Source organism: Miscanthus floridulus, chromosome 1 (genome assembly GCF_019320115.1).
Source record: "Miscanthus floridulus cultivar M001 chromosome 1, ASM1932011v1, whole genome shotgun sequence".
Lineage (NCBI taxonomy): Eukaryota > Viridiplantae > Streptophyta > Magnoliopsida > Poales > Poaceae > Miscanthus > Miscanthus floridulus.
In genome coordinates, this window is record NC_089580.1 from 154,553,464 (window position 1) to 154,572,979 (window position 19,516).

The 19,516-nt window shown below is 50.9% G+C and overlaps 1 protein-coding gene across 1 annotated transcript; it reads right to left on the reverse strand.

Moving 5' to 3' along the window:
- Positions 1-9,304: 9,304 nt before the first annotated feature.
- On the reverse strand, positions 9,305-12,005 carry LOC136498518 (cytochrome P450 709B2-like). The gene is made up of 5 exons (XM_066494433.1): positions 11,578-12,005; positions 10,873-11,096; positions 10,530-10,780; positions 10,062-10,440; positions 9,305-9,916 (listed from the first exon to the last, which is right to left on the reverse strand). Exons 1-5 carry the CDS (start codon positions 11,858-11,860, stop codon positions 9,485-9,487), a joined length of 1,569 nt encoding a protein of 522 aa, XP_066350530.1. The 5' UTR covers positions 11,861-12,005; the 3' UTR covers positions 9,305-9,484.
- Positions 12,006-19,516: the final 7,511 nt, after the last annotated feature.

Here is a 19,516-nt window from a genome sequence, read left to right on the forward strand (position 1 = left end):
GCCAGAAGATCTTGAACGAAGACCCTAGGCAGAATCACAGCGCGAGAGGAGCCCAACTTGGACAAGTAATCGATGAGCTAATTTTGATCGCGTACCATGTGGTGGTACTTGATACTGTAGAACTTCTCTTCAAGCTTCCTGATTTCGGCGCAATATGCATCCATCTTCTTGCTGGAGCAAGACCAGTCTTTGTTAAGCTAGTTGATGACCAGTGCAGAGTCCCTGTATACCATGAGGTGTTTGACGCCAAGCTCAATGGCTATACGGAGTCCGTGGAGACATGCTTCATATTCGGCGGCGTTGTTGGAGGCCAGAAAGTGTATCCGGAGAATGTATCGGAGCTTATCCTTGGTCGGCGTAATGAATAGAATGCCCGCACCAGCACCGTTGATGTTAAGGGCACCGTCGAAGTACATCACCTAGTGCTCGGGGCAGGTGGCGGTGATGGGCTCTTTGATATCGGTCCACTCAGCAATGAAATCAGCAAGAGCCTGAGACTTGATCGTAGGCCTTCTTCTGAATTCAATGGAGTAAGTGTCGAGCTTGATAGCCCACTTGGTGATACGGCCATTGGCCTCTTTGTTGCGGAGGATGTCACCCAGAGGGAACTCAGTGACCACGGCGATCTTGTAATACTCAAAGTAGTGGCGGAGCTTGCGCGACATAATCAGGACGGCATATAGTAGCTTCTAGACCTGAGGATAACGAGTCTTGGGCTTGTTAAGAACCTTGCTGATGAAATATACTAGACATTGCACCTTATAGGCGTGCCCAGCCTCCTCACGTTTGACCACAATTGTTGTGCTGACGACGCGAGAAGTAGCGGTGATATAGATCAGGAGAGTTTCGTCTGGTCGTGGTGCCGTCATGATCAGAGGCTTTGTTAGGAACAACTTAAGCTACTCGAAAGCTGTGTCTGCCTCTTCCGACCAGGAAAAGCGCTTGGAGGCTGAAGGGTCGAGATAGCGGACTAGAGGGGGGTGAATAGTCTTTTCTAAAATTAATCGCGTCGGCTAACCGAAACAAGTGCAGAATTAAGACGATCGGTCTAGCCAAGACTACACCCCTCTATCTATGTTCTCTAGCACCTTCCAAAGATACTAAGCAAGTAACAAAGGTGCCAGGCTAGCTAGAGCTCACCTAACCAATTCTAGGAGCAAGGTCACACAAACCTATGCCACTAGTACTTTAAGCAACAAGGGAGCTCCTACACATGCTAGTAAGCAAAAGCACAAAGCCAACTAAGCTCACTAGCAATGCTCAATAACAAGGCAACCAATGCCAAATTAGAGAGCGCAAATACTTAGCTACACAAACTAAGTAATGTGACTAACAAGGTTACACAAACCAAATTAGCCACGCAAGGGAGCTACTTCTATGCTACACAAGCAAGAAGATAATTAGCAAGCTACACAAGCTATCTAATTACAAGAGCAACTACACAAGCTTAATATGTATAAAAGTAATTACAAGCTTGTGTAATAGGGATGCAAACCAACGGGAAGAACAAGGTTGACACGATGATTTTTCTCCTGAGGTTCACGTGTTTGCCAACACGCTAGTCCCCGTTGTGTCGACCGCTCACTTGGTGGTTCGGCGGCTAATTAGCTTCACCCGCTAAGCCCGCACATCGGGCGCCACAAGAATCTACCCCTTGAGTGAGGGTAGCTCAATGACACGCTTTACTAAAGTTGCTCTTCGTGACTCTCGCGGGGCGAGCACAAGTGCCCCTCACAAGCACTTCTCCGGAGCACCACACAAGCTTCTTGTGGGCTTCCACGGAGACCACCACCAAGCCGTCTAGGAGGTGACAACCTCCAAGAGTAACAAGCACCATTGGCTTGCAACTCGATCACCTAGTGCCACTCGATGCAACCTCATGATGCAATCGCACTAGAATCGCTCACTCACATAATCGAATGATCACTATCAAGTATGTGTGAGATGGAAGGCTCCTAAACACTCTCAAGCAAGGACACAAAGTCCCCCGAGGTGCTCAGCACTAGCCATGGCCGAAGGCCACTTCTATTTATAGCCCCAAGGGCTAAACTAGCCGTTACCCCTTCACTAGGCAACTGTCGGGTCGATCGGACGCTCTGGTCGTGTTGATCGGACGCTGGACCTCAGCGTTCGGTCGCCCGATGACAGCCACGTGTCACCTGCATTCAATGGCATTCTTCTGATCTCAACGGTCATCTTCTGACCGGACGTAGTAGCTTCAACTGACCGAACGCTGGACCCTCAGCGTCTGGTCATTTACAATAAGGTACCAACCTTTACCGGACGCGTCCGGTCGCACGTGATCGGACGTAGCCCAGCGTCTGGTCATACTCCAGCTCCTGTGTCACCATGCGTCAGCCTGACTAGACGTGCCCTACCAGCGTCTGGTCACTTCTAGTGCCAGCGTCCGATGCACTCAGTGAGACTCTGTCTTTTCTGTGTAGGGCGCCGGTGGAGTTTCTTCACCAAGTTGATCCACATCAACTCCAACTCCATCTCCTTTGTAAATGTGCCAACACCACCAAGTGTACACCACCATGTGTATGTGTGTTAGCTTTTCATAAACATTTCCCAAAGGATGTTAGCCACTCAACTTGCCACGCCACTCGATCCTAGCGACGATGCAAAGTTAGATCACTCGAGTGGCACTAGATGACCAATATGCAAACAAGTTTGCTCCTCTTGATAGTATGGCCATCTATCCTAAACTTGGTCATAAACTTCTCTACACACCTATGACCAGTGAAATGAAATGCCATAGGTTATACCTTTGCCTTGCACATTCCATTCCATTTCCTCCAACGTCGATGCAACACATGCACCAACACGATCAACAATGATATGATCCACTTCATATCATCACGTGATCATATTGGTTCATCGATCTTGACTTTACTTGCTCTTCACTATTGCCATCGTCCATCGGTGCCAAGTCTTGCTCAAGCTTCACCACCACGCGGTCCATCACTCCAAAGCCTTTGACTTGCCCTTCACGCTTGCAACCGGTCCATCAAGCCAAGTCTTGTCTTGATCTTCTCCACCTTGATCACATGACTCAATGTCATGTCTCATGTGCATTTAAGCTCCTTCATCATCACATGTGTGAGCTTTGCAACATCTCCAAGCCATTTTCACCCTCATGACATATGTTGCTCACACACATGTACCTGTGGACTAATCACCTGTGTATCTCACATAAACACAATTAGTTCACCTAGGTTGTCACTTAATTACCAAAACCAAACAAGGACCTTTTAGAGGCCTTGATGAGTTTGAATAAAGGTAGCCCTTTTTCGCTGAGGCGGGATATGAAGCGGCTTAAGGCAGCCATGTAGCCTATAAGCTTCTATATATCCTTGACTTATATTGGTCATTTCATGTTGGTGATGGCAGAGACCTTGTTAGGATTAGGCTTGATGCCTTGTGTGCTGATAATGTAGCCTAGGAGTATATCGGATGGAACTCCAAAGATGCACTTTGAAGGGTTCAGCTTCCATCGGTACCTTTTTATGTTGGCGAACGTTTCTTCGAGATCGGTGATAAGATCATCGGTGGTCCAAGACTTGATGACCACATCATCGATGTAAGCTTCAACATTCTAGCCAATCTATTGATCAAGGCACATCTGGATAGCCCTTTGATAAGTCGCCCTGGCGTTCTTGAGTCCAAAGGACATGGTGGTGTAGCAATACGCACCGAAGGGAGTGATGAACGACGTCTTGATCTGGCCTTCTTCCTTGAGGGAGATCTAGTGATAGCTAGAGTAATAGTCAAGGAAGGAGAGCAGTTCGCATCCAGCGGTGGAGTCTACAACCTCATCTATTCAAGGCAAACTAAAGGGGTCTTTAGGGCAGTGTTTGTTAAGATCAGTGTAATCAACGCACATTCTCCATTCTTTATTCTTTTTTCAAACGAGAATAGGGTTTGCTAACCACTCAGGATGATACACTTCTTTTATAAATCTGGTAGCTAAGAGCCATTTTACTTCTACCCTAATAGCCTCCTTCTTATCTAGCGTGAATCGGTGGAGTTTCTACTTGATCGGTTTGGCAGTCGGCGAGACATTCAAGGAGTGCTCGATCTTCTCCCGTGGTACCCCCGGTATGTCTATAGGTTTCCAAGCAAACACGTCGGCATTGGCACGTAGGAAGGAGACGAGCATGCTTTCCTATTTGGGGTCAAGGTGAGCCCCAATCTTCACGGTCTTGGAGGGGTCGTCGAGGCCGAGGCCGACCTCCTTTATTTCCTTGGACTTGGCGGAGGCACAGGGAGGCTCCAACTCTGGGATCTCCATGTCATCGACGAACAACATCTTGGCTTCGGTGACCACGCTAGCCATCTAGATAGAGAGGTCGGTGGCTTTGGTGAGGGCGAGACTCTCTGTCTCACAGGCATAGGCAATGGAGAGGTTGGCCCACAGGGCCAGAACTCCTGCAGGCGAAGGCATCTTCAGCACCAGATACGCATAGTGTAGTACAGCCATGAACTTGGCCAGAGCTAGCCGACCAAGTATGGTGTGGTAGACGGTGTTGAAATCAGTGACGTAGAAGTTGATGTGCTCGACATGGTAGTTGCTTGCCGTGTCAAACTGTACCAGTAGGGTGATCTCTCCAAGCAGTTTGGAGGCCTTACCAGGTACCACACCCCAAAAGGAGGAGTCGAAGGGTGTGAGATCCGCTCATCCGAGGCCTAGCTCCTTTAGGGCTCTGGCGAAGAGGAGATTCAGAGCGCTCCCACCATCGACGAGCACTTTTCTGAAGAGCACCTTCTAGACGGTTGTGTCGAGGACGAGGGGGAAATGCCCTATGTAGGGAATGTCCGCCCACTGGTCAGCCCTACTGAAGGTGATGGGGACTTCGGACCATGGGCGATAGCTAGGGTTGGCGACAGCGTCCTCTGTAGTGACGTTGAGCACCCGCCATGCAGCGAGCTTCTGTTCTCTTCTGCTCTCAGTGGAGGAGAGGCCCCCAAAGATGGTGGTGACCACCTTGTCGTGGTCCTAGAAGGCATTGTCATTGCCCCCAGGTGGTCAGCGACCTTCGACTCTGTCGTTGGCATTATTGTCCAGCTTTTTGTCCTAGAACTCCTTAGCCAAACCAAGGCAGTTCTTCATCTTGTGCTTGGCGTTCTTATGGAGAGGGCATGGGCCATCGAGGATCTTCTTGTACTGTTCGTCGTAGTTGCGCTTGGCGCGAGGTTCATTGACGGCAGTGACGATGTGGTCTGGCCGGCGGCGGCGATTTTGACCAGTCTTGGGTCCTTCTGGCCGATCACGACCGCTGTCATGATGATAACTATGATCATCGTGGTGGCGGTCATTGTGGCAGCAGTCGTCGAAGCGGTCGTCGTAGCGGCGTGTTGGGCAATGAGTGCCCGCATCCTCATTGAAGCGCACCTTGGCCTTCCTCGGCGTCGGCGTACTGGTTGGCGGTTGTGATCATCTCGCCAATCCCTGTGGGTGGCTTATGGTTGAACTTAGAGCGAAGTTCGCGGTGATGGAGTCCTCGGATGAAGGCGGTGATGACCTCGGCTTCCGTGATGTTTGGAATAGAATTCCTTATCTCAAAAAAGCATCGGATATAGCTGCGGAGGAGCTCGAATGGCTTCTGGTTGATGCGGTTGAGATCATGCTTGGTTCCCGGTTGCGTACACGTAGCCATATAATTGTCAGTGAAGACTTTTTTCAGCTCATCCTAGGATCTGATGGAGTCTGGGGCAAGGCTAGTAAACCAGTTCATGATGGTTGGCGTGAGCATGACGGGAAGATAGTTCGCCATGACACTAGTGTCTCCCCCGGCGGCGCGAGCAGCTGTGGTGTAAGCCTATAACCACTGTGTTGGATTCATCCTCCCCTCGTAGGGCTCGACCCCAGTGATTTTGAAACTATGGGGCCACTGAAGTGTTCGAAGCGCCATTGTGAACGCTGGGGGCCCTTGGGGTTGTCGGCGTCGTCATCTATAGCGTTGTCGTACTCTTGCTCGTACTCCTGGCGGAGGCGTACTTCATCCTCATGGCGACCAAAATGGCATTCATCGATATGTCATCGTGCATCTTGGAGATTGTTGAGGTGCACCCGGACGTCCTGGTCGACCTCCTAGTCATGTTGGCGGTGATGTTCGGTGCGGTTGCCCCTAGCTCTGCCCTAGAGGGGTTGCCTATCATCGTGGTGCTGGTCGGTGAAGCGACTTTGGCGGCGATCGGTTCTTATGGTGACTGATCGGCGAATCAAAGTAGTGGAGTATGATGGTCTCTGATCCTATCGAATCTCATTGACCTGGCAGTGTGCCACTTTAAGCATGGCGGCAACCTTAGCAAGCTCGGGCGTCTACGGGAGGCGGGCGAGCTCGTTGGTGGCCACTGCTAGATTGGCGCTTGGAGTCTTGAAGACGTCGTGGCCGTCAACGTGGAGAAACTCTTCGTCGAGGTTGCGCTGGAGTGGCCTTCCTTGCGAGTCGATCTGCTGCTTGGCCATCGCGAGGGCATTCTCGTTTGCTCGGCGTTGTGCGTGGTTGATGTTTTGGTTCTCACGAGCGGCGCGTTCCTCCTCGGTCTCGTCGTTCCGAGGGGGCCTATCGACGCTGACATTGAAGATCGCACCACCCTAGAAAGGAGGGAGAGGAAGTTGCTCGGTGAAGGTTTCGGCAAGGGTCTCTGTAGAGCCTTAGGACTCTGTGTCTGGATTCTCCTCCGGGATGGTCTGGAGGGATGCTCCAGAGCATCGGCTGACGTGGAGCATGTTGACGGCCGGCAGAGGCTGGTCGGCGAGAGGAAGAATGTCTCCCACCTAGTCGGTGAATTTGCCCCTCAGGGCATCTTGGTAGGTGGAGGCGACGTTGGTGAGCCTGAAGGGTAGAGCCGCAACTCCTAGAGTTTTCAGAGCAGCCTCCGATAGATTTGGATCGGAGGGTGGTCGGCGCTGAACCAAAGTGTCCAGAGCCAATTCGGCGATTTGGATCAGAGAGGCAATCGGCGAGCTTCAGACCGACCCGATCGATGGACTCGATCAGATCATCATTGTTGATCTGCCTCCTCTGGTAGCGAGGAAGCGGGTGGCGAGTTGCTGATGAAGGCTACCTCGGGGGTGGTTCTAAGATCGGATCTACAGTCGCATGTGCGGGGATGATCGGCACAAAATTGACCTGTGCTGGCTCGAGGAGCTCTCTAACTCCGTTAGCGTTGATGATCCAGGAGATTGATCTGACCGTGAAGATCTGGCTAGGCTACAAGAGGGACGAAGAGCCTATGGAAAAAGCCATCTTGTTCGGCAAGGAAACAGCACGCAAACCCCTACCTATCGCGCCAACTGTCGACAGAATATCGTCGGTAGTCCTCTAAGGGGTATCCCACGAACATAGATTGATCGGCAGAGGAGCGTGAGATCAAGAACAAGAAGGCAACAGAGACATATGAGTTAGACAGGTTCAGGCCGTCAGTATGATGTAATACCCTACTCCTATAGTCTATTGGTTTGTATTAGCTATCGTACGATATTGCGTGAGTTTGGAGGGGGTCCCTGCCCGCCCTATATAGTCTGGGGAGCAGGGTTACAAGTTGGTTAGATCTGAGAGATAACCAGAAAGTAATAACTGATTACAGAAATCTTAGGATCATACATATCCTAACAGATCTCGTAGCATTTTTAGGATATCCTCCAGATGTCTTGCGGAAGGCACCGAGCAGAGTCGTACCCCACAAGGCTTCATCTTGTGGGCTGGACCGCCCCTGAGGACGTGGCCCATGTGGTCTACCATGGGTATCCGGGGTCATACCCCCCACAAGTCCTCTACCTCCCCTTCCCTTTCCCCTTCGTCTCTGGCATCCTTCCGGTAGTGGCGAGGTGGATCCGGGCCCCTGGCCCCAGATCTGCTGGGTGCGACGATGGTTGGCCTGGCTCCACGTGGTCTGGTCATCGTGCCCCCTCTTCTTCATCTCTGGCGTCCTCCCGGCGGCAGCATGGTTGATCCGAGCCCCCTAGCCCTGGATCTGTTGGCCTAGGCCTGTTGGGAGCGACGGCAGTCGGCCGCCCAGCTCCACATGGGGGTCATCGTGCCCCCCTCGCTGGGCCCCCCTTCTTCCCGGATCTACACGCCTGCTGACAAACGTGATGTGGGAGTGGGGCAACCGAATGTCGCGGCCCTGTGCCGGTGCTTGCGCCGTCTTGCGTCGTCGCGGTGCTCCCGAGCGCTGGAGCGCCGATGGGCGACTCTAGGCCCCTATGGGCGCTGGTGCAGCGACAGCTGGCCTTGTCATGGTGCTCCCGAGCAGAGGAGCCCCGGCAAGGCCTGCTTGGCAATGGTCGACCACACCTGGTCAGCGCGAGCCCTAGCGCCGCGGTCCGTGACCCCGACGTGGATAGGTGTTGGTGCAAGACCCCCTCTGGAGTGACCTCCCCGTTGCGGTGCTCCTGAGCGGCGGAGCCCCTGCACGGGTACTTCTGGACCTGCTCTGTGGTGTGGTGTCTCTTCTTCATGTGCGTGTGCAAGGCCCTAGGCGTGCGGGGCAGTGTGGCCTTGGGCGTCCTCTTCTTCGGATCCGACGGCTTTAAGCTAAGATTCGGTGGAGCCGCTGTTGTTCTCTCGGCAGCAGTGCAGTGTTCTTCACATACGTGCGCGGTGCACGTGGTTTGGCTGCGGGCATGCCAGCGGCGGGGCTGCGTGTCCACGGCTGCCCTCCCCTTGTGCCTCTTGTCAAGGAGGACAGAGTGCCGGCTCCACAGCGCGACGGCGAGGTTTCTGAGCGAAAGCTCTGCTCAGCTCTTGGCTGGGCCAACGATGAGGATCGCCGTCAGGCGCATTTTTCTTCTTGAAGGCATCACCGAAGAACCTCCTGCTGCCTCCTCTCCTTAGTCAGCCAGGCCATTGCGGTTCTCCTCGGCACAAGACTCGGGCGAAAGCCCTGCTAAGCTTCTGCTCGGCGGACGATGATTACGTCTATGCGTCATTTACCTCCCTGGAGGCATCGTCGAAGAGTTCTTGTGTCGTGTTGTAGTCTTCTCTCTCTTTTGGTGTACTTGTGGTTGTGCCACCGTTCGCCCTTGTGCTAGGGCATGTTGTAAATGTATTGCAACTCTTTATAAGGGGTGTTTCGGGCCAATATATAAAATCAGGTTGGGAACGCCTCCCCCCGTTGACCATGAAAAAAAACAAGTGACATTGGGCCTACTGTATGTAAAATTGTAAATACCATACAACGGACATCCTGGGCTTCTCTACATGCGCAATCATCTCAAACATCCAAATCCGATGGGGCAAATCTAGGCAGTAAAAAGTTTTGTAATTCAAGTGAGCCTAGGTGTCCAGGCAAGAGTTTGTAAACTCAGGTAATTCAACTCAGAATCAACTCTGAAAGTCTGAATACAAAGTTTTATGTAGCATTATATATTATATACGTAATATGGGCATAAAGTCCAAGAAAGTTAACCCTTTTCAACAAGTTTTGATTCTTTAGGCGTGTACTGGTTCTACACATATACAACCATTTAGCATCATACATCCAGTGGCCTCAAGACTATGGGAAGACCGAACTTAGGCTGAAGAGTTATATGATCTGCGGGTGCATGCACATAACTTGAGGAAAGTGTGAAGGAGAATCTCTTCAGGATCATGGCCAATACTGATTTTGCTTCTAACATTGCGAAGTTCTGACCGATGCATGATCTCGGTCCTATTGAGAATGACAAAAGAGCTTGTGGGGTCTTTGCTGCATTTGTGATCCCATTCTCAAATCTTAATGGTTCAAAATCATTGGCATTGTCACCCCAAACCTCTTTGTCTCGGTGGAGAAATGGAATAAGTATGGCAATTCCATTGCCTTTAGGTATGCTGAGGCTTCCCAATCTTATATCGGAGATAGGCTTTCTTAGCATGACCATGACAGGGCCATAGAGTCTCAGTGTCTCAAGGAGCACCATCGTCATCTGCAATGTCAATCTTGAATGTTAGCAACAGTTAAAAGACTGCGGTCATATGTCACATTAGTCTAGTGATGAAGACATTAAGATTATGAATATTGCAATAGCCACAAGTAGATAGGGGAATCCATGCAAGGCCTGTTGTCGATACCTCTTTTAGTTTGTTTAGCGTATCTGCAGTAGGATTTGCATTTCCACATTCTCTGATGACCTCCTCTCTTAGCCGTTCCTGCCATTCTGGATACACACTGAGCAAGAACATTGTCCAGGTAAGCAAATGGGATGTGGTCTCATGGCCGGCAAAGAAGAATGTCTTGCACTCGTCTATGATCTCATCCATGGTCAGGGTCAACTCATCTCGTTTCTCTCCTTGTTCCATTGTGAGGCAAGCCTCAAGCATCAGACCAAGCAGATCATCTCCGTATCCACTTCCATTGGATGCCAACCGGGGCTGTATGATTGCCATGAGCATCATTTTAATCTTCTTTTCTAGCATCCACTTCAATCTGTTGTTTTTAGTAGGAAGATACCTGGAGTAAAGAATTCATTAACCAACCATTAGTAGGATGTGTAGAAAAAGCAAGATTACTGCTGAAAAAGAATAAATATATTGACTTGCTTAAATCCTGGCAGTTGCACATTGAGGAGAGTTGCCATGGCGAGTGCCAGGAGCTGCTTCTGCGTATGGAAAACCTCTTTGCCCTCCTTATAACTGCTTCCAAAACTGGTATGGGATATAACGTCTGCCGTCAGATCCTGAAACTGTTTGCTGAATTCCACTTCCACTTCTCTGCTTTCGTTGCTGGATGCGAGTCGTTCCCACTCCTTGATCAATGGCTCAGCACAGCTGACCATCGTCGTCGTCATCATCTTCATCGTAGAACCATATATAAATGCATTTTGAGAATGTGTCACCGGTGGGAAATTGCAGGTGAGCTGAAAATCGAGCAGATTATTATCACCTTGAGCTTGTCCATAGCGAAAGCTGGGTTGACCACCCTCCGGTGCCGCACCCAGTCGGTGCCTTCCACCAAAACCAGCCCTTTGCCGAGCATTGCCAGGAAAGTGGGGTGTACATCGCTCTTGAAGAAATGGCCCGACTTGTTGAAAAGAACCTGCCTTACCGACTCGTAATCGAGGAGGCAGATCCGGGGCTGTGCTCCGAACCAGTACAGGAATGGCCCTCCTGCACGAGGTTCGAATGGAAAACCTTCAGTTCTGTTCCATGTGGACTGATTGTGCGACGAAAGCGCAAGGGACTAAGGGAGGTAGAGTAAGATATGTTCATCCCTATACATACTAGAGAGTCAATACTTGTATCAAGCCATGGAAACTGTCTCTAGATTTCAGTGGAGAGTTCTTCTATAATTCTGCCTCTTTGGCCAATTTTTCCCTTGTAGGAGTATTTTTCGTTTCAGTGTACGTGTTGCACTGCCTGGAGCCAAGTGCAGTTTTCCCTGAGCAACACTAGTAGTAGTACACAAAATTAGTGCTAGCTTGAAAGTATAGAGAAAAGTATCTCAAGCAGAGCAGGAACAGCTGAACAGAGCACACACGAGTACATAACATTAAACATCTGGAGACTTGAGACTCATAGATACTTGATCTAATCAGTGGTCTAATATTCTAGTATATATACTGTATGATTGAAGAACAGACACACATACCGTACTGTTGCTTCCAGGTGAGGAAGTGGGGCATCACCCTGGGGAGGTAGTTGTGGTCGCGGACGTCCAGCCGAAGCGCGTCGGCCTCCGCCCTCATCCTCCTGATGTCGTGGTTGTTGCCCCTGAGGAAGCTGTAGGGCGGCCCGCGGACCCCCTGCGCCCTGAACATGCCGGACACGGCGCGGGGCCGCCACAGGAGGCGCACCACGGCGTAGTCCCACAGCCACGCCGCCGCCAGCGCCAGGAGCGCCGTCGCCGAGGCCACGAGCAGCACGGCAGCCATGGCGGCACACGGTTTGATCGCGAGCTGTCTGGGGATAAGTCAGGCCTTGGAACTGGAGGAGCCGGAGGGAGAGGACAGGAGGTATATGGCGTCCGGTCCGCTGTGTCCCCGCGCGGGGGATGGACTGGCGGTGCCGTGCCTTGCCGTGTGTGGGCTTGTGACTGTGAGACTGACTATACGTGGATCTCGATAGATTCGGTTTGACCCATTGCGTTGCAGCTCCTCCGTGCCATGTGCTGTCGAAGCGAAAACCAAAAAGAACTGCTCCAAAATCCAAATAGCGAAGGAGAACTGTTCCAGACAGGACTGGCTATGCCGAAAGCGTACTCTTTTCCTTGCAGAAATCATCGTCATCCTTATCTCTCGGTTACTTTGCGGTGGACATGGACGCCCGGCCCCGGCAACGCGAAATGTAACACATTGAGCCACCCAAATTTGACAAATTGACATCGGATACGTCACTCTGAGAGCTGCATTATTTATTAACCAGTATAATATCCGTGCTAACGCTACGGATTTTTCTTGAGAATTATTTTTGCATAGTCTAATGTAAAAACCAATATTTTAAGCATATCTATGACATTGTTGATATCACCTAGTGGTTCGCGTGTATATGTCGGCGTAATCATTTGGCTGACATTGGTGATATCACTTAGTGGTTCGCGTGTATATGTCGGCGTAATCATTTGGCTTTGCGCTCCGTGCGTATCTCTCGGCGTAGACATTTTGCTCTGACCGTCGCGTGGATCTCCCGGGGATCTCCCAGCGTAGACATCGCCTCTTCCCTATGTACACAATTATTATTATCTCCGCTCAAATTAACATTAACATGGACACAAAATTACCTTGAACTCTTATGCGTGGTAGCAACGATGGTGTACCCAGGCGTGTAGTACAGGCGATCTCCAGGTCGTTTTAGCAGCGAAACCAATCACCACCAAGCATCCAGAACCTGGAGACAAGCAGGATCAGGATCCCGGTCGTCCTCCGTCGACGACATTTATCATTTTTGCTGAATGTTTTTTTATGAAACAAATATTTATGACACTGCTAATGCTACGGGCCACATCAAGTCCAAAATATTTACGACAAATTAATTAATTAATAATACAAAGCATCTGTAACAAAGACCAAATCACTGGTTTCTTTTTTGCTTCTTCTTTGTACAGTCCTTTGCAAATATTACTGTACAGCTTTGGTCTCTATATAAATAAATTTCCTATCCTGTTTGTCAACAGAAAAAAATAAGAACAAATCAGCTGACAAATGAAGTGCCAAATCATATTCTTTCAAGCTGAATATTGGTATTCCAAGCACAAATTACTGAGTTTACACTCATGGCAAACATTTCGCGGTCTCTGTGTGCTTCATATTTTAGGACTCTGCGTATTGATTATCATTATTTCATCATGGGATTTCAGGGAAACTCTTACTGAACCAACATGCACTATGTAGGTGATGCCTCTGCTGACGGAGGCTGGAGCCATTGCCCGTTGTACTCAAAGACAACTAACCATCACTGCTTGACATGTGTGTTACCATTCCCGTGCTTAAAATAAAGATTGTATGTATGTGCATTTTCGACGAAATTGCATAGTTTTGCATTAGTTGTAGGTTTGAAAATGCATTGCAGGAATAAGTTGGATTTTATGTTTTATCTCTGAACCCGCCTGACTTAGTTCAATAAGATAGTTATGTTCCTGTCAAATATATTTAATTTATGGATCTTTTGGTTGTAATATCCAAAATAAAGTTAATAGGTGTATGAGCCGTCAATGAAGATAGAAGCAGAGCTCCGGGCAGTACATTAAATGAGAGTGGAGCTTGCACAAGTTCGTCTAATCTCAACTGAAATTCATGTCATCGTCAGGCAACTAAATTCAGAAGTTTGAAATCCATGTATGTGCATGGCTCGAAATTAAAAGCTAGAGAGTGACCCGACCTGGAACTGGAAGAGTCTCGCAGAGGGATACCTGTGGTGGCATCACGTGATGATGAAGACTGTGCTGGATATCGCCTGGGCGGAGGGGTTGAGCATGACGGCAGCGCTGCGGAGGTTGTGCTCGCTCCTGGCCCAGTTGCAGTCACCGATCGAGTGCTGACGGCGCCGCCACCGAGGGCGCCGCGATCACGGCGCGGGGGCTTTGGATTGCGATCGTCGCGGTGCCCGTTGCTCGAGGCCCGGTGCCGGACTGCCGCCGATGTGCGCGCGGAGATCGTGGCTTGCACGCGGAGATCGTGGCGGCGCGAAGATAGAGGTCTCGCTGGCGGCGTCGATGGCAGTGTCCTCTGCGGTGGGTACGACAGCGACTCTGCCGTCGCGGTGGAGGCAGCAGCCGAGCAAGTGGAGGGCGCAGGGTCTGTGACCTGTGCGCAGAGATCGTGGAGGGCGCGGAGATCATGGAGTCGCGACGATAGCGGCCAGTGTCCTCGGCGGTTTCCTTTATTTTTCTTCGGCGATACGGACGGGCGCGGAGATCATGGAGTCGCGACGATAGCGGCCAGTGTCCTCGGCGGTTTCCTTTATTTTTCTTCGGCGATACGGACGGGAGCGTTCAAGCCTCAAGTTTTCAATTATAGTAGAGATTAAAAAGAGGATGGAGCCTTCCGCAACCGCAAATCATCATTGAAACCGAGCTCACGAGTCATGACCATGACCAAGCATGCAACTCCGCCTTCAGGTGAGTAGATGACAAAACACTACTACACGGTTGTCTTTGCCTAGCTATAGGTGATAGATCATTGGAATTGACTAGCAGTAGATCTAATGTGTATGAACTTAGAATTTAGGATATGGTACACTTTAAAATATGAACTAGTGCTAGGAAAGAGAGAGAGGAGAGATGCGGTGTTAGCAAACCATCAGTCGTCTTGGAGGTAGACGAGCTGACCATCGGTCGTAGAGGCGGTGATGAAGACGCGGCGGTGGCAGCTTTCCGTCGCTGGCAGCGTCCTCTCTCTAGATCGGCTTAGGGTTAGTATGTAGGTGGGGTTTGTGGCGGCTCAGGTGAACCTCGTGCCTTGTGCCCCGACCCCCACTTTCTTTTTATGGCGCTGTGCGACGGGAGCCCACCAACCATAGATAGGGTTGGACGACCCCGATCAGAGCGCAGATCAAGGACCCAATTGGTCGTTGGGCTAAGTTGGTAGAGATCAACCTAACATTCTCCCTTATCTCACCTTATGACTTAAACTTAACTTACTTTATCTTTTTCCTATTCTATCACAGATCAGTGCATAGAGCGTGCCTCATTGTCACGGTCAGTTGCCATTAGATTAACAGCTACAATGCACCTCTCTGTTTTGAAACAGATTCCCATCTAGGCCCTTATTGTCCAGAAATCATAGGTTTTCTCTTAAACCCATGCTGGCTAAGTGTTCTCTGAACACGTTGGGTAGTAAGCCTTTTGTAAGCGGACCCGTGAGCATCTTTTCTGTACTTACGTGCTCAAGACTAATTATATGATTTCGGACTTTGTCTTTCACAACATAATACTTTATGTCAATGTGTTTGGCAGCACCGTACCACTTGACTTATTGTTGTGAGCATAACGTACTACTGGATTATTGTCGTAGTACAACTTGAGTGGCTTATGTATGTCGTCTACCACTTTCAATCCGGGCATAAACTTCTTCAGCCAATTCACCTGCCCTGTGGCCTCATAACACGCTACAAACTCGGCATACATTGTAGACGATGTAGTGACGGTTTGCTTTGAGCTTTTCCACGATATAGCTTCTCCTGTGAGAGTGAATATATATCCTGACATGGATTTTCTATCATCTCCCGCATACCGCCACCGCCGCATCTTCATCGCCGCCTCTGCGCCCACGCCTCCACTGCGACGTCCACACTGTCGTCGAACTCCACTGCTACTCTGCGCCTTCACCACGTCACCGACACCAACGCCATGGTCAGCTCGTCTACCTCCAAGGCGACCGATGGTTTGCTAACACTGCATCCCCCCTCTCTCTGTTTTCTAGCGCCAGTTCATATTCTAGGGTTTACCATATTCTAAATTCAAAATCATACACGTCAGATCTATTTCTAGTCGATCCCAATAATTTATCAATAGGAACAACCAGCCAGCACCATCTACAAGGGCTTGTTTCGTCATCGCTGATGAGTGATGAGCTATGTTGCACCAACACAGGACATTGACTCCACCCCAGCCCCCCAGCGCACACCTCAGAGCATGTTTTTGGCCGTCCCGCGTGCTGCGGAGCAGCATCACTGAAGCAGAGCCTCGTCGCCGGTGCAGGTGGACGACCTCAAGACCAAAAACTTGTCAATGTTTAAGGCCGGTGTCTGCCTGGGACCCGCTGGCCATGTATTGAGACGAAACTCTAAAGTGCTCAACTTTATTAATTATTAGGGGCTATCTTCTAAAATCTTTTTTTTATAGCGACCACTAGACTACCCTCCGTCGGAGCTCAGATGCAAAAATAGTTGTGGGACCCATAGAAAAACAATAAATTATAGTCCGATCCCTGAGCCCAACAGCATGGACTAAAAAGTTGACACACATGTTTCTTCTCTTCCCCATCCGATCCCTGAGCCTAACAGCATGGCACTGACAAGCTAGTAGGAGGGGTCTGATAGCGTGTTGGCCCATGCGTTCTCGTGACTGCCATCTATAATGCGCGGATACTTTCCGTATCGCGTATCCGACACGTATCGGATACGGATACGTCTTGGATACGCTTTGGATACGTATCCAGACCGTACTAAGAATTTTGGTTTTTGTTTTGTTTTCTGATGAAGGGAAAGAATTTTGGATACGTACTAAGGTGGATATCAGTATTGGACGCGTTTGGGCCGATTTGGATACGGCCCAATTTATCTCCCGCCTCCTGTTGACTTATCTCCCGGCTCCCACGCGTGACCAACGCCGCAGTCCGAGTCCCGGTCTCCCGCTCCCGCACAGGCACACCGCCCGCCGCACTCCGCCTGGCGAACAGCGAGCTGTGTGGAGGAGAAGTCAGGCCTTGGAACGGGAGGAGCCGGAGGGAGAGGCGGTATATGGCGACATGGCGTCCGGTCCGCTGTGTCCCCGCGCGGGGACGGACTGGCGGTGCCGTGCCGTGTGTGGGCTTGTGACTGAGAGACTGACCACCTCGTTTAGCTTGTTCGATTTATAAGTCATATTTTTTCAGTTAACAAATAATATTATTCTCTCACATCAAATCATCATGGTTGAAAGTACCGTTGCTGATTCGGTTTGACCCATTGCAGCTCCTCCGTGAGTCCGTGCCGTACTGCCGAGCGGTGTCGAAGCGGGAAAAAAGAACTGCTCCAAGTAGCGAAGGAGAACTGTTTCAGACAGGACTGGCTATGCAGAAATCATCGTCATCCTTATCTCTCGGTTATTTTGCGACGCGAATGTGACGCGTTGAGCCACCCAAATTTGACATCTGCCGCAACCACAAATCATCATAATATTGATAGCGAGCTCATGAGTCATGACCATGTCCAAGCAGGATTACCACACGGTTGCCTTTGCCTAGCTATAGGAACAACCACGCAGCACCATCTAGAAGGGCCCGTTTGTCATCGCTGATGAGTGATGAGCGATGTTGCACTTGCACCCAATCAACACAGGACCTCTGACTCCACCCCAGCCCCCAGCCCCCAGTGCACCCCTCTTTTTTTTTATCGAGTACAATTTAGACGCACACAATCCACACACTCTACACTCACACTATACACACACCTGTGCGTGACCACAGGTCTATTCGCACCACAGGACCAAAACTTATCGATGTTTAAGGCGGGTGTCCGTCTGGGACCGCTGGCCACCAAAACTTCTAAAATGCTCAACTTTATTAACTAGGGGCTATCTTCTAAAATATTTTTTATAGTGACCACTACCCTCCCTCGGAGCTCATACGTCTTCAAGCAAAAGACAGGGGGAGGGGTGGTGAACGGTGGTTGGTATATGGATGGCCGTTAGTGTCACCACTAATCACCCTGTTCGCTTGATCGTATCAGCCATGATTATCAGTCATGATATAGTGTTTTTCTCTCACAACAAAACAACATCAGCCGGCTTATAAGCCACAGAAACGGTCAAGCGAACAGGGCGAATATAATGAATGGCACAGATGTTGAAGAGGACTTAAGGGTTTGTTTGGGAAAAAAATTCCGATCTTGCATTTTTTCTATGAAATTGAATTAATTTTTATGAAATTTTTGCACGATACTTGTCAAGGTTTGAGTCCATCTGGGAATCCAGAAGCAATCTGTCGGATACCGTGAGAAGGGGTACCCTAAGCAAGATCCAAAAAACGACTGCTTAGACTTCGTAAAGATCGAAACCAGCCAAACGCTGCTGGCCTCGGCCGATCCTCTGACTCGCCCGAGGCCCCATCGCCGCGGGCCTCGGCCGATTCTCCGACTCGCCCGAGGCCCCATCGCCGCGGGCCTCGGCCGATTCTCCGCCAAAGGCCTCGGCCGGGCCACCGACCCTCTGTCTCGCGCAAGGCGGGCTCGGCAGCACTCCGCTACCTCCTCCTTCTCCCGTCCCTCCGGCAAAACGTCGTGTCACGTCAACTCAGCCAACTGCTGCCCCTGACAACAGCCGCACGCCCGGCACAGTACAGCAGAATGGCCGATGGGACAGGAGGCAGGACTGGGCAGGGGTTACCCGCCACTGTACTAACCACCGTGACGCCCATGCCTCACTATGCTGCCAACTCCTGCACCAAGGACAATGCAGCGTGGGGAGCCACATCTGGGCTACTGTAGCCTCGGAATCAGTACCCAAGGCCAATAACTCCCCCCAAGGCCTCGACAGTTTGCTTCACGGGCTCGGCAGCCTGAGGGTCCATGACCACCGAGCCCCCCACGATGGCTCGGCCTCGGCATCTGCAGAGCCGCTGCCCCCTACGACGTCATTACACGGCAACCCGCACGTCGCCCGCCATGTCCTGCATCAAGCCGTACTGGAGCCCCACGACGCACAAGACCGAGTACGACCAGCATGTCACTTCCGCACGTCCCATCGAGGCACTCAACCACTCCGACAAATCACACGACGGCGCAGTGCAGCGACGTGGCAGACCAGACGTCCGTCACGTCAGCACCCTGCCATCCACGACGGGACTGTGCAAGGGTTACCGACTACTGTGCTGCCTAAACTCCTGCACCAAGGACGGACACGACGTGGGGAGTCAGAACCGGGTTCCTGTGACCTCGGGACCAGCGAACCGACCGCTCCACCCCGCTCGAGACCCCCGATGAGCCTCGGACGAACTAACCGAGTTCCGCCTCGCCCGAGACTCCCGGTAGGGCCTCGGGCGAACTGGCCATGCTCCGCCTCGCCCGAGGCTGGGCTCGTCCCGCAATCTCGTCACCTCCGCCTCAAAAGTCACTCTGGCAGGCTATCGCATCCAATTAATGCACCCAGCTGCCCTCACTACGTAAGCCACGATCGGCAGTATGCCGCGACAGGACAACGGTCAAAATCGCCTTTTTACCATCCCTTACTGACGATACAGGGCACCGTATCCTGTAGACGCATGTTCGGCACTGTTCCGCCTAAATCAACTATCGACGATGGCCGCCCAGACCTCACATTGCCACCCGCTAAAGGCCTCGGCACAGCAGGCCTCAGCACAGCGGGTCTCGGCCTCAGCGCGATAGGTCTCGACACA

Excerpts from the sequence above, each read along its gene's own strand:
- LOC136498518 (XM_066494433.1), bottom strand. The coding sequence starts at position 11,860 with ATGGCTGCCGTGCTGCTCGTGGCCTCGGCGACGGCGCTCCTGGCGCTG. Across the intron at positions 11,097-11,577 it reads CACCTGGAAGCAACAGTACG|GAGGGCCATTCCTGTACTGG; the intron begins GTATGTGTGTCT and ends AACCTCGTGCAG. Across the intron at positions 10,441-10,529 it reads GTGCAACTGCCAGGATTTAA|GTATCTTCCTACTAAAAACA; the intron begins GCAAGTCAATAT and ends TCTTTACTCCAG.